Source organism: Sus scrofa, chromosome 7, assembly GCF_000003025.6.
Source record: "Sus scrofa isolate TJ Tabasco breed Duroc chromosome 7, Sscrofa11.1, whole genome shotgun sequence".
NCBI lineage: Eukaryota > Metazoa > Chordata > Mammalia > Artiodactyla > Suidae > Sus > Sus scrofa.
This window is the reverse complement of record NC_010449.5, coordinates 19,296,488-19,324,267: the sequence shown is the minus strand read 5'-3', so window position 1 is coordinate 19,324,267 and position 27,780 is coordinate 19,296,488. Positions and strand designations below refer to the sequence as shown.

At 43.2% G+C, this 27,780-nt stretch overlaps 1 protein-coding gene across 2 annotated transcripts in view; it reads left to right on the top strand.

The window, feature by feature from the left end:
• Positions 1–27,780, top strand: part of GPLD1 (glycosylphosphatidylinositol specific phospholipase D1) — a 66,222-nt gene that overhangs the window by 31,339 nt on the left and 7,103 nt on the right. The window contains exons 9-23 of one of the 2 annotated variants that reach the window (XM_013977471.2): positions 2,663–2,770; positions 2,998–3,025; positions 3,122–3,261; positions 7,100–7,165; positions 9,951–10,074; positions 12,644–12,780; positions 15,747–15,933; positions 19,169–19,279; positions 19,702–19,776; positions 19,876–20,032; positions 20,845–20,986; positions 22,057–22,162; positions 22,256–22,349; positions 25,795–25,971; positions 26,350–26,510. In XM_013977471.2, the coding sequence (XP_013832925.2) occupies positions 2,663–2,770; positions 2,998–3,025; positions 3,122–3,261; positions 7,100–7,165; positions 9,951–10,074; positions 12,644–12,780; positions 15,747–15,933; positions 19,169–19,279; positions 19,702–19,776; positions 19,876–20,032; positions 20,845–20,986; positions 22,057–22,162; positions 22,256–22,349; positions 25,795–25,971; positions 26,350–26,510 (1,813 nt within the window). The remainder of the gene's footprint in view (positions 1–2,662; positions 2,771–2,997; positions 3,026–3,121; positions 3,262–7,099; positions 7,166–9,950; positions 10,075–12,643; positions 12,781–15,746; positions 15,934–19,168; positions 19,280–19,701; positions 19,777–19,875; positions 20,033–20,844; positions 20,987–22,056; positions 22,163–22,255; positions 22,350–25,794; positions 25,972–26,349; positions 26,511–27,780) is intronic. The other variant, XM_001925909.7, reaches the window with a different exon arrangement.

Sequence of the window (27,780 nt, the reverse complement as noted above, 5' to 3'; positions counted from 1 at the left end):
AAAGTAGTTCACATATTTCATAATATCATTATTTTTTCTCTTGTTTTATTTGTACTTATATTCCCTTGTTATCCATAATGTTGTTTATCCTGTATTATCTTATATTTTTGAATAATTAATCTTGTCTGATATTTAAAATTTTTATTTATTGATTTATTTATCTATTTACTTTTGTCTTTTTAAGGCCACACCCATGCATATGGAAGTTCCCAGGCTAGGGGTCGAATAGGAGCTGTAGCCACTAGCCTATGCCACGGCCACAGCAACACAGGATCCAAGCTGTGTGTGCTACAGCTCATGGCAATGCTGGATCCTTAACCCACTGATTGAGGCCAGGGATTGAACCTGCGTCCTCATGGATGCTAGTCAGATTTGTTTCCTCTGAGCCATGATGGGAACTCCAGTTTTATTATTTAAAAAAAAATAAACTTCTGCCGTTATTGATCCTCTTTATTGTATATTTTATTTCTCTTTCATTACTTTTACTCATTTATTTTCTTCTACTTTCAGGGAGGTTTCTGTGAAATTCAAGTTTTGATCTAAATTCTAACATTTTTATTAATTTTTAAATCATTTATATTTTTATCAATTTTTTGTCTATGCCTAAAAGAATGCTAACCATCCAAATTTTAGTTTAATGTTTTATATTATATACATATACACTAGCTCAAGTTTATTAAATTTACTGCTCAAATCAGAAGATTTGCAAGCTCTAAGTGATTGTCAAGTCAGTCCAACAATTACTGAGAGAAATTTGTTTAAAAAAATCTCTCCAATGATGATGAATTTTTTCAATTGCTCCATGTGAATATGTCAAAGTTTGCTCTCCATATATTTGAAGATATGTTGTTAGGTACATTCAAATTTCAAAATCTTACGTCTTTTGGTGAATTAACCTTTTATCATGATGTAGTAATTCTCTTTTTATCTAACAATGCTTATTGCATTATCTGCTTTGTCAGATATTACTGTAGTTACACTGTTCTTGTTTGTTTTTTCTTTGAATGTTTACTAAGCAGACAGAAAGTGACTATCCTCAGCCCCTGAGCATGGAGAGCTGGGAGTTGAGAGGAGAGCTTAATAGAACAAAGGAGATGTAGAGCTGGGAGCTTGGCATGTTGCCCATTCCCATCTCTGGTCCCAAGTGCCTCCCAGCTAAGGGAAGCCCAGAACCAACAAGTCACTCCCAGATTAGATGAGGCCAGCTGGCCTTTGGATGCCCCAGGAAGAGGCGGTGGCAGCAATGACACCCTAACTTTCCACACAGTCATCTTCACTGGATTAGTGTCCATTTCAAACTGTGTGTCGTCAGGGATCTGATCTTCTTTCAGTTATGTTCTTGAATTGCTTGAGGCTTACATTAAACGGCATTGCTCCAGAGACGGTTTATCTTGCCTTCTGCAGGCTACCTCAAGACACTATTAACTCGGGACCACATGAAGTTACCTTCAACTCTTGGCCTTTTTCAGACTACACAGAGAGCATGAGTGCAAGACCAAACATTTGAAGGGCTGGATGGTGGTTACCAATTCTAGAGGGAGGTATTTTTCCCCCTCTCTATTCATTGCCAAGATGAAGACGAGCAGATTTCTTTGCTGTCCTTGCTAGTGTGTTGGGTTTATTTCTAGCTAATACTCATACAGAAGGTGTAGCCTTTAATGTGGAGTTTCCTCTGAGATGGCTCACTTTGAGTGGTTCCTACACTTTATCTCCTGCCACCTGCATACCACACAACCATAAAAACAAAACCCAAAATCCCCCAGAGTCCCTCAGCTTGGTGTATGTCTTCAGGGCAAAAGCTGGCTTTCTCACTTTCTCACTTACCTCCCAGATTTTCACGTTTCAAGTTGTTTTTGGCTTTTGGAAAAATTTATTTTTCTTGCTAGCTTGGTGATTCATCTAAAAAAATATTTTTGTTATTTTGTCTAGACTTTTAAGCTATGTTTATTGGGAGAACCATTCTGATGGGCTTATAAAATTAAAAAAAATGGATATCTCAATAGATGCCTTCTTATAAATATAGTAAAATCAGGTTTTATTAGTTACCGTTTCTGTCTGGTATAGTCTAAGTTTTTTGAAATAAAGATAAAAGATTATTTGATTCAGTATAAATCTAATTTTTAAGATGCTGTTCTTCTTCCAATTGGAATAACTAAAATCTGTGACCAAAAGCTTGACTTAGAATTATTTTTTTACTTACCTTACACTGTGTACTCTGAAAGAAGGATATTGGTATAAGGAGTCATTTTTAGTGTTTTTTTTTTTTTTTAAACTGATGCTTGAAGAATAATTCAACTCAAAGGAATAAAAATACTTTACTGCTCTTGAACTCTGAATTCACAAAACTAAACACCTCTTTTACGTTTCCTAGTTTTCTGTCTTTGAATGTACCTTCATAAATATTTGATAAAGTACCTTTTGTTTGCTGTGCAGCACTGGGCAAATTAATGAACTTTTCTGTGCCTTTCCTGTATGTGAGGTGGGAGTATGAGAGTATCAATATCAACAACTCCCAGGGTTGTCGGTTGGGTTAATAAATAATGCATATCAAGTTCTTTGCATGGTGTCTGGCCCATAATCATCCTGGCTACCTAGTGGTTTCTGCTGTCATTATCTTTTGAGAATTAAAACAACTCTTATTTGATGCTAATGTTTTTCTCAGGTATGTGCCTGTTGAAGATCTACTGGAAATTTACAAGAAACTCTATGGCCAATCAGTCATCACCAAAAATGCCATTGTTGACTGCTCATACCTTCAGTTCTTGGAAATGTAAGGCTAACTAGAGGAATATTTGCAACTGACTTTGTTGTGACTGCCTTAGCACACATTCTGATATTTTAGTTTTCTGAGAGGGTGGATATTAGATTTACGGAATTTGCTTGTTCAAAGGCAATTGCACGACAGTGGATACATGTTGCTGAGACTTTTTCTTTCCTGACTTGCTTCATTTCTTTGTGGCAACCACAACTCAGTCAGAATTGTTGTTTCTGTTGCAGGTATGGTGAGATGCTAGCTATTTCCAAGGTAAAAGTGTCATTCTTCAAAAATCTACATTTAAAGAGCTATAAAGATACCAAGAAAGCACCTCATTCCTTTATTTATTGACTTCTTTCTCCATAGCTTTATCCCACTTTTTCTTTGAAGTCCCCGTTTCTGGTGGAACAATTTCAAGAATACTTTCTAGGAGGACTGGATGATATGGCGTTTTGGTCCACGAATATTTACCATCTAACCAGTTTTATGTTAGAGAATGGCACCAGGTGAGTTATCACTTTCTCTCTCATTCCCTGCCTTGCTACGTCTGGCCCCAACATAACTCACAGGTTTTCCAGCTGATCAAATAAAGGGGTGAAAGAAAGTCTCAGGAAGGAAAAGAATGGAAACTGTCATCTCAGAACTCCAACTAGCTCCCATCCAGATAGATGTGTTGATGTCTCCCCTGTTTGAGGGATGGAGAGGTAGATCATGCCAAGTTCATGTTCTGCCGAGGTCCAGCCGTGTTCTGGGAGAGATGGCACAGGTGGGAAAGAATCTGCTTCCACGGCAGCCCTGCATCTATTTCTTTTGGGAGAACTGGTACTGTGGGCTGGGGTACCTACTCCCTACAGGTTCCAGCCATGGATGTGGCAATTCTCTTCTCCATCCCGACTGACCTCTCAAAGTTCAACAGTTCCTAGGGTGCTTCCCATGACCTCCAACTCCAAAATAAAATCAGAAACGAATGTGTTGGTAAAGCACAGCCTTCTGTTGGGATTTGATATCTACCCCAGATGAGACAGATGTTCAACCTCAGCTCCTTTTTTGCTCGTCCCCAGCACACCCAGCACAAGTGTCAACCAGAGACTCGGAAGCTATGGAGACCAGGGTAGACTGGTCTGGTCCCAGCTTCCAGCTGGCGTAGACATTTCGGCTCTCACAGAATCTACCCAGGCTCTGAGGGAGCCAGGGTTCTCTCAGAACCCCTTTCCAGTCATACCACTGAGGCAGCAGCCCTCCTACCATGCTGAAATGAGCTGGGTAGGGAAGGGTCTGGATAGAGACAGTGAGGGGCAGCTCCTGCCACAGGGAAAGGGCGGAGGTGGGAGCTTAAGCTGCAGCCACAGCAGTGGGAAAGCAGGTTCTGTGGCTGGAGCTGCACGTAGTTCTAGGTGAGGGTCACAGGAGGGTTGGGGTTTATAAGTGCAATGGCCTATAATAGACATAGTCCAGAATAGTATATACCTTTTAGAAGAGGTTCCTTTGCCCCTAAAATATGCTAGTATTCAAATAATGTTAACCAGTTATACATTGTTTTATTTTATACACACAATATGTATATGTGTGTATATATTATGTATGTGGGTATATACACGTATATGTATTGCTGACAATTTATCATCAAGGGGGATTTTGTTTCAAATTTGAAACAAAATTTTTTGAAACAAAATTTGAAACAAAATCCCCCTTGATGATAAATTCAACCTTAGCCTGGTAAATATTAAACTTGCTTTTAAGACTCAGTGAGGAACAGTTTGGCAGACAGAAACTATCCAATATAAATGACACTTTTTTATTTTTTATTTTTTTGTCTTTTTTTTTGCTGTTTCTAGGGATGCTCCTGTGGCACATGGAGGTTCCCAGGCTAGGGGTCTAATCGGAGCTGTAGCCACCGGCCTACGCCAGAGCCACAGCAACGCGGGATCCGAGCCGCGTCTGCGACCTACACCACAGCTCACGGCAACGCCAGATCCTTAACCCATTGAGCAAGGCCAGGGATCGAACCTGAAATCTCATGGTTCCTAGCTGGAGTCGTTAACCACTGAGCCACCATGGGAACTCCATAAATGACACTTAAAAAAAAAAAAATCTTTTTAGGGCCGCCCCCATAGCATATGGAGGTTCCCAGGGTACGGATCCAGTCGAAGCTGTGGCTGCCAGCCTATGCCACAGCAGCACAGAATCCAAGCTGAGTCTGCGACCTATACCACAGCTCACGGCAACACCAGATCTTTAACCCACTGAGCAAGGCCAGGGATCAAACCCGAAATCTCATGGTTCCTAGCCGGAGTCGTTAACCACTGAGCCACAATGGGAACTCCTAAATGCCACTTTTAATAGTGAAAATAAACCTTAATTAAAATCCCAATCTCTTCTATGGCTGTGGGTTTTTAGGTACACATGAGTTGTAAGAGAGGATGAGCTTTAGAATTTGAGAGGCCTGCCACTCCCTACTGAGTTAACTCCAGCAAATAGCAGTTTCTGCGTCTATAAAGTGTAAACAGTAATAAGTCTTTTTCACAGGGTGGTTGTGTGGAATAAACAAGATCACTTATGTAAAAGGTTTAGTAAGTAATATAGGAAGCGCTTGATAAATGTTTGCTACTGGTATTATCACTAGAAGGAAGTTAAGTTTGTTTTGGAGGGATTCATAACACATGGCCATGTTAGAATGACCTGCATTTATTTGTTTTATAAAGTCCATGTGTATTGATCCTTAAATTGGAAAACAATTTTGGTGTTTGGACAACCTAGCCAAAAACAAATAGCTAAGGAAAGTTATGTAGCTGGACTTTATCCTTTTTTTAAATTTACAATGTTGTGTTAATTTCTGCCACATTGTGAAGTTATACACATATATATTATACGTATATATACATGTTTAAGTCAGTTATACGTATATAGGCATTCCTTTTAAAAAATATATGTAGCTGGACCTTATTCTATGTGTTTTCTTTTTGTGTTTTAGGGCCGCACCCATGGCATATGGAGGTTCCCAGGCTAGGGGTCGAACTGGAGCTGTAGCCACCGGCCCTACACCACAGCCACAGCAACATGGGCTCTGAGCTGCATCTGCAGCCTACACCACAGCTCACGGCAATGCCAGATCCTTAACCTACTGAGCAAGGCTAGGGATTGAACCTGTGTCCTCACGGATACTGGTCAGATTCATTTCCACTGAGCCACGACAGGAACTCCTGGACCTTATTCTTTAATTAGGAGGGACCGATTTTTTTGTCTCTCAATCTGTCTTAATTTATCCAGGCAGAAAATTCCATGAATTGACTGCATCTTTATACGTATATACAAAGAAAGTTTTCTCAGCATTTATAAAACTTTATGAGAAATTTGGAGAAGGCACCAAAGAAAGACAGAAAGAAAAACATATTTCACATTATACCATTTCTTAACTTAGTAAAATCTGACCTTCCAAAGAAAAATTATATTACTTGAAACTCGTATTTTCCTAAAGAAACCATGAGATAACGGTAAAGTTTCCAGCCAGAATTCTCCTTTACTCAAAAGGTATTTGTGATGATCATTGTACAACTATAAATGTAATAAATTCATTGAGTAATTAAAAAAAAAGGCATTTGTCAGGGTAGTGCTAATCTTGTAAGGCTACCATCTAAATCCTGGTGGTGGAGAAAAGAGCATTTGAGGAAAAACCTTTTCTTCTGCTTAAAGCTGGTCCTAAGAAGGATTTGATGGGAAAAGTTTGCCTTTAGCTCCTTCCCCCCTCTTTTCTAAATTTCTTTTCCTTGATCCAGGCCCCATTCCATTCATACTGCTCTGAAATCCTCAGTGACCTCCAGACGCATCATCCTCTCCTTCAAAATAGTCTTTGTTGTAGAAAAGGCTCTTGTAATGTAACACCCACTCCCTTACTGCTCTGTTCAGAGTTAGGGGGAGGTTCACCTGTCACTTGTAAAAAGGGATACTTAACTACCTATTTAATGGTGGAATTGGTAGATTTTTGTTTTTTAGAGGAATGAGATTGAGAAATTAAGACATTGAGCATAGGTGGGCAGAAGGTGGCACAGTGGGAATCCATTTTTTTCAGTCTCTAACTCTGTAATGGTTCCTTGGGGGTGGTGAGGAAGGCTGAGTCTGGGGTTACCAGCTCTGTAGGGCTGCCTGTGTGACCCTAATACCACCTGCTTCTCCATCCTGATCAAGCAGGACTCAGGTAGGTCCCTTACAGGTCCTATCTGGTTAAGTCATAGGCACATCTGCACTAGGACTTTTGGAGGTGGTTATAAGTGCATCACTGATTCTCAGTAACATCCATGCTTGAAAAGAAGGTAGAAAGATGCCTCACTCATTTGACTGTTTCCCCAGTGACTGCATCCTACCTGAGAACCCTCTGTTCATCGCATGTGGCGGCCAACAAAACAACACACAGGGGTAAGTGGATTCCAAAATGGCTCACAGAAAAAGAACATCTCTCTTGGGGGTTGGGGGTGCTCAAGAGATTCTGAAAGCCTAGACTTTGTAGACAGAAGTTCAAATCCCAGGGCTGCCATTTACAACTATGTGATTGTATTTTTTTGTTTGTTCTTTTTAGGGCCGTGCCCATGGCATATGGAAGTTCCCAGGCGAGGGTTCAAATCAGAGCTGCAGGTGCCAGCCTACACCACAGCCATAGCAAAACAGAATCCAAGCTGCATCTGTGACCTATATTGCAGCTCACGGCAATACCGGATCCTTAGCCCACTGGAGCAAGGCCAGGGATCAAACCCACATCCTCATGGATAGTAGTTGAGTTCATTACCATTGAGTCACAACAGGAACTCCGTGTAATTTTAAACAAGTTGCCTAATTTTTTCTTCTGAGCTGCAGTTTCCTCATTTGGCAAGTTGGGAAAAATACACATCCATACTCCCGGAACTATGGTATGGATTATGTGCAAGAATGAATATGGAGCAATAAGCATATTAGTAAGTTGCTCTCTAGATAGTACATGATAGGTAGTAGTATTATCATCACTGTGATTACTCATAAACCTTCCCCAACTCCACCCTAAAAAAGTACTTATCAAGAGACAAGGGTGAGGAGAAGCCCTCTCAGGTAGTTTCAGAGGAGGAGGGCCAGAGCATCCAGTTTGTATTGTAAAAGGTGGTATTACCTGCTGGAGTCTGATCCCAGGCACCAATCACTCATTTGTGCATTTGATAACTGTGTTAATCCTATAAATATTATTACTAATAAAATAGGACAATAAAATAGTATTTCTTTTTCATTAGGTGCCAGGAACTAGTTCAGGTGTTTAGAGACCTCATGGTGAACAAGACAAACAGTTCTGCTCTCAGAGGATGGGTGACCTGGTGGGTGGATGGGTGCTGATTGAGAACTTGTAAATAGCCTGAAGTATTAGGAAAGACAGGTATGGGGTGCCTGAGACTTACCGCAGAGTGTCCTAACTCAGTCACAGGAGGCTTCCTGCGGAGAAGTGATGCTTCAATACTTAATGTTTAATTTTTACTATTTAGTATTCAATGTTTAAGGGTGAGCAAGAGTCAGAAGCTCAAAACGAGGGCATTGCCATAAACGATGCTAACGCACGAGAGATTTTAGAGCTTCAAAAGAATTGATAATGTGTAGAAAGGGTTCAGGAAAGCCCTCACTGTTTAATTTATTTGAGTTTGGGAAGTTCTGTTTTAACTGAATTGAATGCCTTTAGATTGAGTTTGGAACCTTTAGATTGTGTACACTGGCTGGTGTCTTAGGCAGGTCCTCTTTGTTCATTGGGTGCCCAGCTTCCACTTTAAGCCTTTCTGAAGCCTGTCTGGATTTTTTTTTTTTTTTTTTGGTCTTTTTGGGGCCACTCCCAAGGCATACAGAAGTCTAGAGTTTGAATAGGAGCTACAGCTGCCAGCCACAGCCACAGCAACACACCAGATCTGAACTGCATCTGTGACCTATACCATAGCTCTTGGCAACGCCAGATCGTTAACCCGTTCAGAAAGGCTAAGGATCAAACCCGCAATCTCGTGGATACCGATGGGGTTTGTTAACCACTGAGCCATGGAGGGAACTCCCTGTCTGGCTTCTTTAGGCATCTGGTTTGTAGACTAGTTAAAATACATGGATTTGAAAATGTATTTTTATGGTATAATTAATTCTCTAATGTCTTTAAAGATAAATCATTGTACCTGCCTTCTGGTTTCCTGAACAGCTCTGGCCATTTCTGACCACTTCTTGGCCATTTGTACGAAGTGTTGATGTAACTTTTGATTTTTTTAAAAAGTAACCTGAAAGGAATTCAAATCTTTTGTGTTTCATAGAACTTTGAGGCTGACAAAGTATTTTTGTTAAGGACAGGCTTTTCAACCTTGAAAATGTGCTTATTAAAACATGTTTTGGAGTTCCCGTCTTGGTTCAGTGGAAACTAATCTGACTAGTATCTGTGAGGTCACAGGTTTGATCCCTGCCCTCGTTCAGTGGGTTAAGGATCCAGCGTTGCCATGAGCTGTGGTGTAGGTCACAGATGCAGCTCAGATCTGGCATTGCCCGTGGCTATAGCTCTGATTTGACCCCTAGCCTGGGTACTTCCTTATGCCACGGGTATAGCCATAAAAAGACAAAAAAGAAAAAGACAAAGAAAATGTGTTTATTAAAAGACGTTGTGGAGAGGATTTAGAAACAAGATGGCAGAGCAGATGGACTTGAGCTCATCTCCTCTCATGAAAATACCAAAATCGCAACTAACTGCTGAACAACCATTGCTAAAAGATGTTGTGGAATCCTCTATAAAAGTTTTTCTAAAATTTTGGTTTTTGTGTTGCTATTCCTTCAACTTGCAGATGGTAATATTAACCTGCAACAAACTTGACTATAATCTTCAACTCAGTTATTTGAGGGGGCTGCTATTGCCTCAGTCTTTTTTTTTTTTTTTTTTTTTTTTTTTGCTCTTTAGGGCCATATGTATGACATATGGAAGTTCCCAGTCTAGGGGTCGAATCAGAGCTGCAGAAGGTTGATTGAATCCTATGCCACAGAAACGCAGGATCCAAGCCATATCTGTGACCTACACTGCAGCTCACAGCAACGTTGGATTCTTAACCCACTGAGTAAGGCCAGGGATTGAACTTGCATCCTCAGGATCCTAGTTGGGTTCGTAACCCACTGAGCCAAAATAGGAACTCCGTATTGCCTCAATCTTAACCATTTTATTCCTGTCTCTTTTCAGCAGCTCGCAAGTACAGAAAAATGATTTTCATAGAAATGTGACTGGAGCCCTGACTAAAGATATTGAAAAACATATAAACTATACCAAAAGAGGAGTGTTCTTTAGTGTGGATTCCTGGACCTCGGTAAGAATTCTCTGCTTTTAATGGAGAGAGCCTGCTACTTCTTGTGATAATCAGATTTTGTAGACTCACTGGCCGTTTAATCGATTATTCGTTGAAAGTCACCTTGGCATGAGCCAAGCCTGCAAGTATTCTTGGCCTCCAAGTCTGGTTTGTTCCAGAGATCCTATGCTGTGAGTCTGGAACTCAGTGGCCTTTGGTGAGCCCAGTGGAGCCCAAAGTGGCCCTGGGTACCACACCTGTCCTGCTTTGTCCTTACTGCAGTGTGTGTCAACAATAGACACACTTTACAGACCCGCAGGCTAGGGGGACATCAGTGCATATGAAATTCTCCCATGAGATCGTCTCTTAAGTGTCAGACATTCTACTGGGGGCATAGAAGGTGAAAGGGAAATAAACTCTGATACTTAAAAAATTTCAGTCTAATAGAGGTGATAAACACAAAAATAACCATTTGTGAGTAGAATGTAACCAATACCATGGCTGGGGGCAGGGGAATACATAGCCTCTCAGATTAAACAAAAAAATTCCTTCCCTACCATCAGAGAAGGCTTCATGGAGGAGGTGGCATTTGAGTTAGGCCTTGAGTAGTAGCCAGTTTTTCATCAGTGAGCTTGTATTTCTGGTAGTGGATTGGGACATTTTCTGGGTGTTTGGAAATCCCAGTGTTATTTGCCTGGAACGCAAGACAAGGGATACAAGGTTCTTGAGAGAGCTGGGAAGGAAAGTAGGCATCTGACTGGTAGAAAAGGGTTTAGACGACATTGTGAACTGGATCGGAGCCTACTTCATGGTGTGCGGCCTGTGCAGTCACACAGAGGGCCCCCTTTGCCACACTTGGGCCCCATGCTTGGTTTAATACTCAGCTGTCATTGCCTTAAAATTCTTAATAACTTTTGAACAAGGAACTCTGAATTTTCTTTGCCTTTTTTATTCGTTTGTTTATTTATTCATTTATTTTTAGGGCCGCTGAACCTGAGGCATCTGGAATTTCCCAGGCTAGGTGTTGAATCGCTGCCAGCCTACACCACAGCCACAGCAACGTGGAATCCGAGCCATGTCTGTGACCTACACCGCAGCTCATGGGAATGCTAGATCCTTAACCCACTGAGCGAGGCCAGGGATCGAACCCACATCCTCATGGATACTAGTCAGATTCGTTTCTGCTGTGCCACAATGGGAATGCCTGTATTTTTATTTTGCAATGAGTTCTGCAAATTATGTAGTGAGACTCAGACCTGGGAAGCTCTGTCAAAGTGTGTATCATTCTGTCCTACAATAATTTGGATCTGTCTCCTTTGCAAAAGGAAAAATTGCATAAGAGAAGGACTTTATGCTTCAAAGCCCTGGCATGGTGCTTCCTGGGTGAATGAGGAAGCCAGAACTGGGTGTCAGATGAGCAATCTGGAGGGGGGCCTGCCAGAGGGGTTAGACTGGAAAAACAGAAGGCACAGTCCCTTCCTGCAGGGCCCTTGTAACCTGTACTTCTCTGGATCCTGAGCTGTCCAGGGCTGCCCCTTGGCTCTGAGCTGATTCCACTCTGGGGCAGGCCTGGGGATTCTTGTTTGGTCTTACGTCACCTCTGGGTGGATTCTGAGTTGTATCCTCTGAACTTGGATGTATCTAGTGCCTGGCTGGGTAGCTCAGGGCCACTCCCATCTGTATTAGTATCTCTGTGGTAACCATTATTAAGAACAATTCAGGGAGTTCCTTTCCTGGCTCAGCAGAAACAAATATGATTAGTATCCATAAGGATGCAGGTTTGATCCCTGGCCTTGCTCAGTGGGCTGAGGATCCAGCGTTTCTGCAAACTGTGGTGTAGGTGGTAGATGTGGCTTGGATCTGGTGTTGCTGTGGCTCTGGCATAGGCCAGCAGCTACAGCTCTGATTCGACTCCTAGCCTGGGAACCTCCATATGCCGCACGTGGCCCTAAAAAGACAAAAAAAAAAAAAAAAAAGAACAATTCAACATCCAAGGGGTTTGTTGTCCCCCCCGGTTCTCTCTCTTCTTTTTTTTTTTTTCTTTTTTTTTTTTCTGCACCCCTTGTATACAGCTCCCAGCACTCTGCTCGTGGCCCCTCAGGCCTTCCTGGCTTTTTGGGACTCGAAGTAAACCCAGCGGCATCTCAATGTGGGTGTGGTTTGGAGGGTTTCTGGCATCCCGGTGGTATTCCAGTTCATTTGTTTGGGGGGCGGGGAGAGGAAGGATAAATATGCAAATATAATTATAGTTCTAGATTTGAATGGACTCATCTTTTTAAAAATTTTAGTCCTTAACAGTTATTTTGTTCAGTTACAGCTTACAAATTAATAGACTATCTTGACTTGGTTGGTTGAGGTTCATCCCAGCTGACTCCTTCCTACCTCAGTCCTGACCTCCAGAGCTGTAACCCCTATTCCTGAGCACATATCGGGGGTGTGATTTCACTCGAATTTCCAGTCTGAAGTCTTATTCGTTGATAGGAATCAACATTTTCTTTTTTAGCGCTTGTAAAAATGTCCAATGCCTTTGACAGGAATTGGCAGTTTTGTTGATTATGCCGTGTCTTTGTCTGTGATCATTTTCTTTCAGGATTCCTTATCCTTCATGTACCAGAGTTTGGAAAGGAGCATTCGGGAAATGTTTATCAGCAGCTCTCAGCCAGTGAAGCAAGTTTCTAGCCCTGCAGCATCTTACTACTTGTCATTTCCTTACACAAGGCTTGGTTGGTAGGTGTGAGTTTATCTAAATCCTGAATGTTTTCATCAGTGTTAATTTCAGGCAGTCATTCACACATGTTTGAAAGGGTTCCTACTAGCACTTTATCTTCCAATGAGTTCACCATCAACAAAAACATTAATTTGGAGTTCCCGTCGTGGCTCAGCGGTTAGCACACCCGACCAGCATCCATGAGGACTCGGGTTCAATCCCTGGCCTCACTCATTGGGTTAATGATTCTTCATTGCTGTGGCTGTGGCGTAGGCTGGTGGCTACAGTTTTGATTGGACCCCTAGCCTAGGAACCTCCGTATGCCATGGGTGAGACCCTAAAAAGACAAAAAGAGACAAAAAAACAAAAAACCAAAAAACACCACATTAATTTAGTGGCTAAGTTATGGTAATGATAAAACCATCTCCTTAACATTGGTCAAAGTATGTTCAAATAAAGGAACTTTTATTTTACTAAATAGCCACAACAATAAAGTATTCTTTTATATGATCCTTGTAAAGCTTCAATGTTTTTGGAGATACGTTGTTACCTATTTTGGGGCATCTAATGTCATTAAAAGGATAAAAGCAGGTAGCTGTTATAGTGACTGGACTATTAAAGCTTCTTCATAAGGCAAAAGCCTAGTACACCGCAATAATTTTATAAAGAGAATGTTAGGGATTCCTCTGATTTTAAAAATCAACTGTTATCAAACCAAACTTGGATCTTCTTGCCCAATGCACAGCAAAGCCAATTTACTTTTTTTAATTATTCTATTTTTTTATTACTCAATGAATTTATTACATTTGTAGTTGTACAATGATCATCACAATCCAATTTTATAGGATTTCCATCCCACAACCCCAGTGCATTCCCCCTTCCCCCCAAACTGTCTCCTCCATAAGTTTTTCAAAGTCTGCGAGTCAGTATCTGTTCTGCAACGAAATTCAGTCTGTCCTTTTTCCAGATTCCACATGTCAGTGAAAGCATTTGATGTTGGTGTCTCATTGTATGGCTGACTTCACTTAGCATAATTTCTAGGTCCATCCATGTGCTAAAAATGCTGGTATTTTGTTCCTTTTAATGGCTGAGTAATATTCCATCACATACATGTACCACATCTTCTTGATCCACTCCTCTGTAAAGCCAATCTACTGATACTGGGTTGCAGTGAAGGAAAGTACGGTGTTTATTGCAGGGCACCAAGCAAGGGGATGGGAAACAAGCCTCAGATCCACTTCAGTCTGGTCTTTGAGTTAGGGATGTTTTTAAAGGGGAAGACCAGTGAAACTGGGCCAATCATCATCTTATGATATTGCTGTGACTTTTCTTAATCATAGTTTTGGGGGTCAGGATGTTTCTAGTTTACAATTCTCTGGCCAGGTGATCCACAGCTCAGGGGTCTGTTAGGTCACCTTCACCTAGAGGAACAATCTGAATTTGGACATTAATGATGATATCTATAATAGCAGTTTTAGTACATTAACGATGTGGTGGACACCAGCTGTTTTAGTCATCTGACTCTGGTTGATTAGTGTTCACTTAGCACAGGATTGAGGTCAGAGGGGACAAGAAAGGGAATCAAGTTTTGGATAGAAAGATTAGTCATAAACTCCGTAAGGGAACATGGTTTATGGGGGACCAGGATTTGCAACCATACTGAGCCCAAGGCTATACAAATGACTATATATATATATTTTTTTTTTTTGGAGGTTTTGGTGAAACCTCTCTTTTTAAGCCACACTTTTAAATCCCAAGTGACATTGCATTTTCCTTGGAACTGTCTACTGACAGCCCTTCCTCTTGAGGCTGCTCACTAATGCATTCAGCTCTAGCACAGGGAATGGGAGCTGAATGCTGTTTTTACTGGCCATTCATCTGGGAATAATGAATGGCTCTTCTTGGCTGCCTTCCTGAAAATCCAAATAACGTCCTCCTGCTGGGCTCGCTGCCACACAGGGGACAGCGGCACAGAGGTCCTTCCCCCAGGGGGCCATTACTGGCCAGCATCCAGCCCCAGGATTACAGAGACTAGCAGTATCTCCACAGTGTGCATCCGACCCATTCACCAGGCATCAAACCCTCTAGAAATTGCTCATCTCTTTTTCCTCTATCTTGCTCTTTATTCTTTATGTGGCCATCAGAACTCGAATAAATAAATAAATGACTTTTAGGAGTTCCTGTTGTGGCTTAGTGAGAAACAAACCTGACTAGTATCCATGAGGATGTGGGTTCGCTCCCTGGCCTCGCTCAATGGGTTAAGGATCTGGCATTGCCATGAGCTATTGTGTAGGTTGCAGATGTGGCTTGGATCTGGCATTTCGTGAGCTGGCAACTGCAGTTCCTATTCGACCCCTAGCCAAGAACTTCATATGCTACTCCTGAAAATAAATAAGTAAGTAAGTAAGTGATTTTTTGGTTATTCCAGCCCCAACAGAGACATTTGAACCATTGACTCATGGAATCTCATTTAGAAACATCCACTAAATCTGTTGGGCAGTTAATTTTTTCCAATGTAAGTCATCCTATGTAGCTATGGTAGAAATAAAATGGTCTACTTATCACAAGCTTGTCTTTTATCAGGTAACAAATTGGAATGAGTTGAGCTGAGCATAAAGCAACATGTCATTGGCTGATGGTGAATTTGCTCTCTGCTCTCGGGTGGAACCCAGAACTGTGCTTTGGCTGCTCTGGGTTTTGCATGTAGGATGGGAGGCTTTGTAAGGATGCTTATTATCTACTCAGGTTATATATATGGTCTAAAAATGTCCAAAGGTTGATTTGTCCAATTTTGTTGTTTTTTCCCCCAAACAATGAGACAATCACACAAACAATTTAACCTCAGAGGTAAATACTCAGAGCAGTTCATGCAGGATGGAAAAATTAATGAGAGGAAGTTCTAGAATCTAGAAAGGCAATGAGCAGGAGAGGGTTTTATCCATGAATGTCACTAGACACAAAGTGGGTTCCTTCCTCTTCCTTACAGGGCAATGACCTCAGCTGACCTCAACCAGGATGGACATGGAGACCTGGTGGTGGGCGCCCCAGGCTATAGTCACCCAGGCCACATCCAGGTGGGGCGAGTGTACCTCATCTACGGCAATGATCTGGGCTTGCCCCCTGTTGATCTAGACCTGGACAAGGAGGCCCACAGGATCCTGGAGGGTTTCCAGGTGAGACCCCATCTCATGTTTTCCCTTTCGGTGCCAATAAGCCACTGCCCACATTTTCTGGCAAACTCCCCAGGGTGAAAGATCAATAGCAAGAATAATGATAGTAACAAACATCTGGCGGCCTGAATTTGTGTAGCACTTTTCACTTTTAAGGGCATATTCGCTTCATTAAATCTCATTCTAACATTGAGTGTTTAGTCTAGCACCTTCCAGAAATACACATACTATTTAGTGGCTTTGAGTAGCCGATCAAGATGAGATGTCTTGATAATATAAAACCTCATTTTGTTTTGTTCTGGTTTTTTTATGCAAATGTTTTATCCACTAATAATTTTATTTGTTTTTTTTGTTTGTTTAATGGCTGCATTGTGGAATATGGAAGTTCCCAGTCCAGGGATTGAATCCAAGCTGCAGCTGTGATCTGAGCTGCAGCTGTGGCAATGCCAGAAATTTTAACCCACTACATTGGGTCAGGGATCAAACTTGTGTCCCTGCAGTGACCCAAGCCTCTGCAGTCAGATTCTTAACCCACTGGGCCACGTTGGGAACTCCCAAGAATTTTGTTTTAAAAAACTTAAAAAAATTTTTTAATGTATTTTTTATTTTTGAAAAGTTTTAAAAATCAAACTATAGGTGATTTATAATTTGTGTCAATTTCTGCTATACAGCTAAGTGACCCAGTCATATATACATATACATATATATATTCTTTTTCTCATCTTCTATCATGTTCTATCAAATGAGACTGGATATAGTTCCCTGTGTTAAACAGTAGGAAAAATTATTTATTTTTGGCCACAACATGCAGTGGCTTGATGTGGGATCTCAGTTCCCAGACCAGGGATTAACCTGAGCTATAGGATCCTAACCACTAGACCACCAGGGAGCTCCCTTGAAAGAATTTTAGATTCACAGAAAAGTTGTAAAGACAGTACAGGGAATTCCCATGTACCCTTCTCCCAGTTTTCCCTATGTTAACATCTTACATAATTATGGTGTACTTGTCAAAATTAAGAGACCAACACTGGTAAATTGCTATTCACTAAACTCCAGGCTTTTTTCAGATTTCATTCCTTTGTTTAAGTGGTTATTCATCATCAGAAAATTCCCACAATGGCTGTATAGATGTTCCACATGGAGGCAGCATGAATTCCTCTTGGGAGCACAAGAGACCCTGAAGGGCCTCCTTCCTGATGTCATTGGTATTTATCAAGGAATAAACAAAGAGGGGCCCCAGAGCCCTGCTACCAGCCACGGATGAGTGTGGGGGCTTCAGTAGCATTGAAAGCTCCAAATGTCAAACACCAGGGGAATATTGGGTCTGAATGGTTCTTGTCCAGACATACCACTAAACCTTTCGCAGTAGAGTTAATGCTATGAAGACCAAATAAGATGGCACACCTGAACATACTTTAAGTAATGAAGTCCAGTGGTTTATAATGTAGTTTCAACTCTAATGGAAGGAGGCCTGAGTCTGAGAGGTGTTAATAAGTTGATGAGCCAGTGTAGAAGGTCACACAGTCCCAGAGGGACAGCATTTTCTGGAACCCTCTGACACCACACGAGAAAGTTCCAGAAGAAGTCAACTCATTTTGTTGCTTCTTCTTCACCAAGCCATTCCTCTGTCAGATTGTGGTGGAAAGTATAATCCTTTGGGATCCTGTGGACAAGGAAGGAGAGGCAACTGCTTCCTGCGGATGAACTCGCTCAAAGACACTGTGGTTGAGGAAGGAGGTAGCCCCATGATCTCTTCTCTGGTGACTTTTGATGATTTGGAACATGGCCCGATTTTTTGGAAGATTCAGATATGCTCTAGGGATGGGAATCCCACGTGCGTCTCTGGGCTGCTGTGAATTTTTGTGTCCTTGTCTATAAAGTGGAAGATGAGTAGAGCTAGCTCAGTGGATAGAGTGCTGTGCTGTGCTTGGAATTACCCCCAAAGGGGGCTTTTTATGGTAGAGCTGCTGGTCTTCATTTGACCAGAGCCCTGACTTACTGGTCCCCACCCAGTCCCCAGGGGCCTGTGTCCTGGGGCAATCCTCTCTTGCTTATCAAGTTACTGTGTTCTCAGATGCCACTGCACACAGGTGCAGAGAGATTAGCCAATCTATAATAGATGTGGGTTCTGGGTCATGTGTGTTTTGTGGCCAAACATCTCTTGTGAAAGACTCTTCATTTTTACTGACATTGTGAAAGAATAGGAGAACCTCATGAGCTACTTTTAGGTGTAGGCTGATTCCTGACCATAGGAGATGAAAGATCCAGACAGTCCACCTTGGAAGGAAACTGTCCCTGAATGGACAGAGTTTTCCATCTGTAAACCATGAAAGTGGGGAGAATAAAAGTATCTACCTTAATCCACATAAAATGCTTAAAGAGTGTCTACTGCAGTGTTGTCAATAGAACTTTCTGGGACAATGGTTTTATGTGCTATTCAGTATGGGAGCTACAAAGCACATTGGCTTTTTTTTTTTTTTTTTTTTCAGGGCCACACCCACGGCATATGGAGGTTCCCAGGCTAGGGGTCTAATCGGAGCTACAGCTGATGGCCTATGCCACAGCCACGGCAACGAGGGATCCAAGACATGTCTGCAACCTATACCACACCTCACGGCAACGCCAGATCCTTAATCCACTGAGCAAAGCCAGGGATGGAACCTGCAACCTCATGGTTTCTAGTCAGATTCCTTTCCACTGTGCCATGATGGAAACTCCCAAAGTACATTGGCTTTTGAGTATTTGAAATGTGGCCAGTGCAACCGAAAAGCTGACTTTTTTTTTTTTTTTTTTTTTGGTCTGTTAAGTAATTTAAATTTAAATGCAGTGACCTCATTTAGCTAGTGGCTACCACACTGGCCAGCAGTGGCTTTAGAACATCCTGAGCACTTGATGAATGTTAGGTGCTGTTGCTGGTGTTATGTGATTATCATTTTGGATACGTCCCTTGAGGAGGCTGGTCCTCAAAATGCAGTATAATACATACCAGACCATTTTCCAAAAACCTAAACCTTGTAAGAACCGACTTTCTTCTCTCTGGTACCTCATGTTCCCTTTGAGGCAGACAGATGTGCCAAAAACATGGCAAAGTGAGACATTTGGCGGGTCACAGATGGGTGACAGGTGGCTGCGGTTTTGTCTCTGGTCCTGGGGTGCCAGGTGGGATCCCCCAGAGAGTTGGGAGTGCTCCTCCGAAGGTTGTGGCTTAGTCCAGGGGAAGTAACTGGTGCCTCTTCAGCCCTCAGGTCGGTTTGGCTCAGCCGTGGCCGTGCTGGACTTTAACAAGGATGGTGTGCCTGACCTGGCAGTGGGAGCCCCCTCGGTGGGCTCCGAGAAACTGACATACACAGTAAGACAGCTGCCAGAGGTGATGGTGGGGGAACGGGGCAGCAGGGGAAGAGTCACTGAGTGGGCCAGTGCCCAGAGATCCTCCGGAGAAAAGCAGACAGCAGGGGTGCTGGGCAGAGCGTCTGTGGGGAGGTGATCTCTGACCCCACTCGGGTCCTTGATTGATCTCAGGTTACCTGGCTGCTTCTGCTTCTGCCTCTTTGGGTTTAGTTTGGCTTTATGGATGGAATGTCCCAATTCCACCAGGTACTTAGCCATGCACAGGACTGATTGCTAAGTTCTGTCAGTAACTAAGCTGCTGACCCTACAGGGCTCTGATGGTGATTGATCTCATCATCAGTCATCTTTGTCTTACTATTTATTATTTAAGGTTCTTGGTCACCACTGAGTCTTATGATTGCCCTGTGGTTTGTCTTGCCTTAGGGTGCTGTGTACGTCTACTTTGGTTCTAAATACAGAGGAATAGCTTCTTCCCCCAATATCACCATCTCTTGCCAGGTATGCTCACCACCTTTGCCAGGTACAGAAAACTCGAATTTGCTGCATCCTAACTGCCTCCAGGGCTGGGTAAAACATGGTTTCCTGCTTCCTCTTCAGGACACCTACTGTAACTTGGGCTGGACACTCCTGGCAGCAGATATGGATGGAGATAGGGAGCCCGACCTGGTGATCGGCTCCCCTTTTGCACCTGGTGGAGGGAAGCAGAGGGGAATTGTGGCTGCGTTTTATTCTGACGCCAGCCACAGCAACAAAGGTAGTGCTTGCTGAGGGGTGGGGGTGAGGTAGGCAGAGACCACCACTGCTCTGATCTGTGGTGCCTTTCCTGATGTATGGGTTTTTGTCCTATTTACCTTGTCGTATATCATTTCACCTCAGTTTTCTAAGACTCTTACCCTTGCAGGTGATCTGGCAAGTAACATAGATAGATTCACTAAATGTACAAATGGGGGCCCAATTTGTAGATCCAGATCCAAAGGAGGGGGGCAATAGTGATTCTCATAGTGTCTCAATGGAGGAGTAGAAACACTCAAGCATCCCAGTGATGCTCTAACTGGCCCTCTTTTAATTAATTAATTTTTGTCTATTTTTAGGGCTGTACCTGCAGCATATGGAAATTCCCAGGCTAGGGGTCAAATTGGAGCTACAGCTGCTGGCCTATACCACAGCCACAGCAACACAGGATCCAAGACACATGTGCAACCTACACCACAGCTCAGAGCAACACCGATCCTTAACCCACTAAGCAAGGTCAGAGATCGAACCTGCATCCTCATGGATACTAGTTGGGTTTGTTACTGCTGAGCCCAGACAGGAGCTCCCTAACTGGCCCTCTTTCTAAAGTTGCATCCTCATGCCACAGAAGTGAGCTCTAGAAATGTATTTCTTATGTGAAGCATGAGATTCATTTCTGACATTGGGACCCTGGGAACAGCATGGGGGCACATAAGGGTTTTGGCAAAACTTCAGCCCAATGAACCCGTTTCTCATTATCCTACAAAAAGAGTCCACTCTTTCCATCCAGTAGTTTTCCCATGTAAAGTAAAAGGCACTGGTCATCTTGTGTAGAAAAGCTGAACGTGGAGGCGGCCAACTGGGTGGTGAGAGGCCAGGAGGACTTCGCCTGGTTAGGATACTCTCTACACGGTGTCAATGTGAACAACGGGACCTTGCTGTTGGTTGGGAGCCCAACCTGGAAGAATGCCAGTAGGTGAGCTGATAGTGGGGCCCAGGGGCCAGTGAGCACAAGCACTGCAGCCATGGGGGCCCCAGTAAGTGTGAGGTTGAGAAGTGGCTAAGAAATTTTTACTCTTTAAGGAAAAGGTATGGCTGTGGGCTAAGGTTGCAAATGCTCCTCCGTACAAGTTTAAAAGGGTGAGAAGTAAGTGTGTTGGTTTGCCAGGGCTGCCGTACGGGGTACCATAGCCTGGGTGGCTTAAGCATCAGGGCTTCATGGTCTCACCGATCTGGAGGCTAGAAATCTGAGATCAAGGTCTTGGTAGGGTTGGTTCCTTCTGAGGCATCTCTCTTCCATGTAAGATGGCCATCTTTTCCCTGTGTCCTCACGCTGCCTCTTCTCCGTGTGTCCATCCTTTGTGTCTTTCCACCTTCTGATAAGGGCATGAGTCATATAGGACCAGGGCCCCAACTAATGACCTCATTTTAGCATATTTACCTCTTTAAAGACCCTATCTGCAAATGCCCTCATACTTTGAGGTATGCTTAGGACTTCTTTTCTTTTTCTTTTTTTTTTGGTCTTTTTAGGGCTATACCAGTGGCATATGGAGGTTCCCAGACTAGGGGTCAAATCGGAGCTGTAGCCACTGGCTTCACCACAGCCACAGCAATACCAGGTCTGAGCCGTATCTGCGACCTACACCACAGCCCATGGCAATGCTGGATCCTTAACCCACTGAGCGAGGCCAGGGATCGAACCTGCATCCTCATGGATGCTAGGCAGATTCGTTTCTGCTAAGCCATGATGGAAACTCCACGATTTCAACATATGAATTGTGGGGGAACATAATTCAGCCCCTAACAGTAGGCATCCCTCTCTCTTGTCAGTGGGGAAGTAGAGTGGTCAACCTCTTAGGTGGAGAGCCTTGATACCTGATTCACTCTGAAAGCCCCCCACACCCAAGCCTAGGATCACAGGGACCAAGAGCATGCAGGGAAGGGGGACATGGGTGGGAAAGAGGTGGGTTGTCTTTCCTGGGATCTGAGTACCTGGCCTGCATTTAATCCTGTCACAGCAGCTAAGCCCAGTGTGCTTTATTCCAGTTTGGCCCATTTGTTCCGAACTCGGGATGAGAAACAGAGCCTGGGACGGGTGTATGGCTATTTCCCGCCAAACTGCCAAAGTTGGTTTACCATGTCTGGAGACAAGGTATGGCAGCCCCTGACTCCCCAGGAGAGTGGACACCACGGACAAAGTTTTCTTAGCTGTTCTCTATTGACACTGACTTACTGAATTTCACAGGCAATGGGGAAACTAGGGACCTCCCTGTCAAGTGGCCACGTGATGGTGAATGGGACCCGGACGCAAGTGCTGCTGGTTGGGGCTCCAACTCGAGGTAGGTCACCCATGATGAAACTTTGCTTCTTTTTCAGTCATGTGGCTCCTGACCACGTCATATTGGGAGAAAGTTAGGAGATGTGGAGGCAGACAGACCTGAGTTTGAATATTTCCTTTTCTCATTAAGAGCAAGCTGGATTACCTTGGGGAACTTTCTTAACTTCTCTGAACTTAGCATTTGCAAAATACAACTTATAATACCCACTTCAAAGATTTGTTTAAAATCACACATAAAAGTTATTTGGTGTGTTTTTTTAAAGCTCCTATCCCATTGAGCTTGGAGCTAGAGAAGAGCTTAGCAAATTTTATCAGTTTACCAGGAATAGGTCTACTCAGAGGGTGTGTGTGGGTGTGGGTGTGGTCTTTTTAGGGCTGCACCTGCAGCACATGGAAGTTCCCAGGCTAGGAGTCTATTCAGAGCTACAGCTGCCAGTCTATGCCACAGCAACACCGGATCCTTAATCCACTGAGCAATGCTAGGGATCAAACCCACGTCCTCATGGGTACTAGTCAGGTTCATTACCGCTGAGCCATAATGGGAACTCCATGGAGGCTATATGTTAATAGAACATTTTGTTTATCTAAATCTACTCCCTCCAAGATTATATAAGTGAATTGTGCTTATTGTAGAAATTTCTGAAAATACAAGGAAGCACATAGAAGAAAAAAAACCATCCCTTATCCAGACATTTTAGAACTTCAGCTTATATATGTGTGTACATGTATTTTTCCACACTTAATTTCTACCTTGAGCATGTTCTCATGTTGAATATTCTTTTAAAACACGCACCCTTTTCAGGTTGGTTTCTTTCACTTAGTAATACGTGCTTAGGGCTTCTCCACGTGCCTTTTAAAAACTGGATTGAAGAACATGGTCCAGATGTGCAGCTACATTCAGGCTTCCTGATCTTTGCCACCCAAAGGAGAGTTTGGGTCTGCGTGGCAGATGTGCACATGTCACAGGCAGAAGGTTTGGTAGAAGCAGCTGAGAGGTGCGGACTCACACCTGGATCTAGCAGGTAGAGCTGGACGTGGCCCGTGTGCATTCCTGTGCCACACAGAACTAGAGCCAGGGTAGCCATCCTGCAGGGGGCAGGCAGAGCCATAGCGAGAAGCCACACATCACCCTCCTCCCTGGGGCAGGAGGAGACAGGAGTGGACAGAGGGCTCCGGGTGTTACTAGATTCCTGGTCACCCTAAAGAAGCAGAAGGAAATAAAGGTTTTCTCTGTTTCGATTTTTCTTGATTCTTTGGGCTTTCATCCTGAGTATTTTGTGTTTAGGTCAAGTTGTTTACCCTCATGTTAAAGAGTCTACATTGCCAAGTCTTTAAAAAAGTTTGTTCCCTAGCTGTCTCCCTGCCCCCAGCTTTTATTTATTTATTTCTTTTTTTTTTTTAAATTACCTACAGAGCTTTCTTTTTTTGTTATTGTTGTTTTTGTTTGTTTTTTTGTCTTTTTGCTATTTCTTGGGCCGCTCCCTCGGCATATGGAGGTTCCCAGGCTAGGGGTCGAATCGGAGCTGTAGCCACCGGCCTACGCCAGAGCCACAGCAACGCGGGATCTGAGCCGCGTCTGCAACCTACACCACAGTTCACGGCAACGCCGGATCGTTAACCCACTGAGCAAGGGCAGGGACCGAACCCGCAACCTCATGGTTCCTAGTCGGATTCATTAACCACTGTGCCACAACGGGAACTCCCCAGCTTTTATTTCTGACTGCTGTTTCTGGCTCTGCTCTGAGCTCTGTTGCTTCTAGTTGACAGTCGGCTATAAAAACAGCATAAGGTTGTCCAAGAAAACAGCCACACCGGTAAGTTTTTTTTTAATTTTTTTATTGTTATTTCCCCAATACAATTTTTTTTCTTCAGTACAGCAAGCATGGTGACCCAGTTACACATACGTGTATACATTCTTTTTGCTCACATTATCATGCTCCGTCATAAGTGACTAGACATAGTTCCCAGTGCTACACAGCAGGATCTCATTGCTAATCCATTCCAAAGGCAATGGTTTTCATCTATTAACCCCAAGTTCCCAATCCATCCCACTCCCTCCCCCTGCCTCTTGGCAACCACAAGTCTATTCTCCAAGTCCATGATTTTCTTTTCTGTGGAAAGGTTCATTTGTGCCATACACTAGATTCCAGATACAAGGGATATCATATACCACGTCTTCCTGATCCAATCATGTGTTGATGGACATTTGGGTTGTTTCCATGTCTTGGCTATTGTGAATAGTGCTGCAATGAACATGTGGGTACATGTGTCTTTTTAAAGGAAAGTTTTGTCTGGATATATGCCCAAGAGTGGGATTGCTGGGTCATATGGTAGTTCTATGCATAGTTTTCTAAAGTATCTCCATACTGTTCTCCATAGCGGCTGTATCACTGGTAACAGTTTTACATACAACACTGACACTGATGCAAGATTGCATCTACTCATTGGCACACTGTCTGGCTCACAGCACCTTTCAGAGGATCACCAACTCCAACCTACAGATACCATTATGCTTTTTGGGGACACATTTCTGAGATTAACCAAATGATTAAAAGTTTATAGGACAAAAATTAGCTTTGCTTTGAAATTGTTCAAAATTTATTCAAAAAACACCTATGTGTAGTTGAACTAAGCCAAACAATGTACTACTAAGCACACTGTGCTACTAAGCCATGGTCCCATCGCTTAGAGAACTGATAGCTTGATTGATGCCGGAGACTCACGAGTGAACAGGAATCGACACCATCCTGCCGTGGGTACCAGGCAGGCAGCAGGCAGTGTGCTACGGAGCCTGTGGGAGTGACACTGGCTCTAGACAGGGAGATAAGGAAAGGCATCCCAACAGGAGAGCTCACCTGAGCCAAATTCTGGTAGAGGAGCAGCAGTTAGCCATCTGCGGGGTGTACAGAAGAGAACGAGATTGCAGGGGAAGTGGTTTCCACTGCAGTGAGAGAGCCCGTCATACTTAGAAGCCAAGATGTGAGAAATACAGCAGGCTGTGGTTTAAATCTGTTACGGATGAAGTGGGGGAAGTGGCCGTAAACAACGCTGGAGCCCTGAGTAGCAGTCAGATTCTGATGGGCTTGGTGGGCCTGTGCCAAGCCAAGAACTTGGACTTTATCCAAAGGATTGTAAATCAGAGGTGACAAAGGTTGTTATATGAAAAAGACAGTTGTGGGGAGAATGTATTGGGGCATAAGACTGGAAGATGGGACACCTGTTTGATGGGATAGCACCGAGCTTATCCAATGTTTGAGTCACGGTGCCCACTCTAGCGGTTCCTTGCTAATGACCAGAGTTGACCAGCAATAAATGAGTTGTCCTGTATGATTCTTAGTGGTCCACATCGCATGTGGTGCAGGAACATGAAGCAAAAAGATTCTGTTCAGTGCCTCACATCTTCATGCCTGTGATGACAGCAGTTACTGTCTTGCGGTTTATTTCAGATGACGTGTCTAAGGTGGCATTCCTGACCATGACCTTGCACCAGGGTGGAAGCACTTGGATGTATGAACTGAAGCCTGACTCGCAGCCTTCTCTGCTCAGCACCTTTAGTGGAGACCGCCGCTTCTCCCGATTTGGTGGAGTTCTGCACTTGAGTGACCTGGACAATGATGGCTTAGGTAGGAAAGGAATGGTGGCTCTGGCCTTTGCTTCAGAGGCAGATCCCCTAACTGGATCATCTAGGCCCTGCCCTCGTAACTGACAGCACAGTGGCCCAAGGAACTTTAGATATACATTGAATCATATATTTTTAATTAAGGCCAGAACCGATGTAAAGAATGAATTGTACTTTTTGAACATGGCGACATGAGTCACCCAGGTCAATTGGTATTAATGAATAAACAGAAAACAAAAGGCTCTATGTTGGAATGAAATCAGGGTTGACTAAGGGATGGGTTGATAGTATTTGTGGAAGGTTGGGTGAGATCCAGGAGTGGAACAATGGAAAGGAAGACAGTGGAGAGATACTTCCTTCTACTGGTTTTTACTGTTTACAGATGAAGTCGTCATTACAGCCTCATTGAGGATCACAGATGTCACCTCTGGACTGATGGGGGGAGAAGACGGCCGTGTTTACGTATATAATGGCAGACAGATCACCTTGGGAGACGTGACAGGCAAATGCAAATCATGGATAACTCCATGTCCAGAAGAAAAGGTAAAGTGTCTCATACAAAGTTCTGGATCATATTGAGAAAGGGTGGCTACTTGCTGATGTCTTGTTAAATTATGTCCACCGTAGAACTCTTAGTTTCTACCTGAACTCCGGTGACTGACCCTCACCTGGGGTCAGGGCACAACTGCTCATCTGCAGGCCCGCACTGCCTGCTTTCTTGCAGTTCTGCAGCATTCGCCTCCTGTAGAAGTTCAGTTGGACATGGTGTCATGCTGGTCCTTGGTCAAAGCCTGCCATTGCTTGGTTAGGAGCCCATAGCAGAAGACAGGCCTTGGCCATTGCAATTTCATGAAAACTTCCACTTCTAAATTTCATCCTTCATTGCTTTTATTCCTTTTCTCAGGTGGGTTTACGTTAAGTTTCCGGGGCCTCAAACACTTGGCTATTATTTTTAAATATTTTTTAAATGGCAAAAGAGTGATTATAAAAATCTGAGAAAATACAAAACGGTATAAAAAAAGTAAAATCTCCTACCTAGAATTCCACGCTGCAGAGATGTCTAACCTTTTGGTGTGTATCCTTCTAATATTTTTTTCCTATGAATTTGACTGCTACCATTTACTGTGTATTTACTCTGTGCCTAGCACTATGTTAAGCATTTGATACATTCCACAGAGCTATTAAAATTTGGTATTATGGCCATTGCACATAAAAACAAACTGAAGATCAGAGAAGGAAGCTGTTACAGGTCACACTGCTAGGAAATGGCAGAATAGGGACTTGAACCAAGAGCTGATTCTAACGTGCGCTCTTAACCATTACACTATGCGTGTACTTTATTAACAGTTGTGATCATACTCCACCTGGCTTTACACCCAACTTTATAACTTTGTTTTACCTGTCGATGTTCTAAGTTTCTTATGCCTTCCTAAATCCTTATACAATATATTTACTGGCTAGCTAGTGTTTTATCTGTAAATAAATCAAACTTTATTTAACCATTATTTAAGTCATTTAGTCCATTTCAAATTTTTGCCTTGGGGGAGTTCCCATCATAGCTCAGCGGAAATAAATCTGACTAGTATCCATGAGGATACAGGTTCAATCCCTGGCCCCTCTCAGTGGGTTAAGGATCCAGTGTTGTGGTGGTGTAGGTCGCAGATGTGGCTTGGAGCTGGTACTGCTATGGCTGTGGTGTAGGCCAGTGGCCACAGTTCCAATTCGACCCCGAGCCCAATGGGAATCTCCATATGCCCTGGCCCTAAAAAAAGCCCACAGGAAAATTTTTTTTTGCTTTTGTAATATATGATAT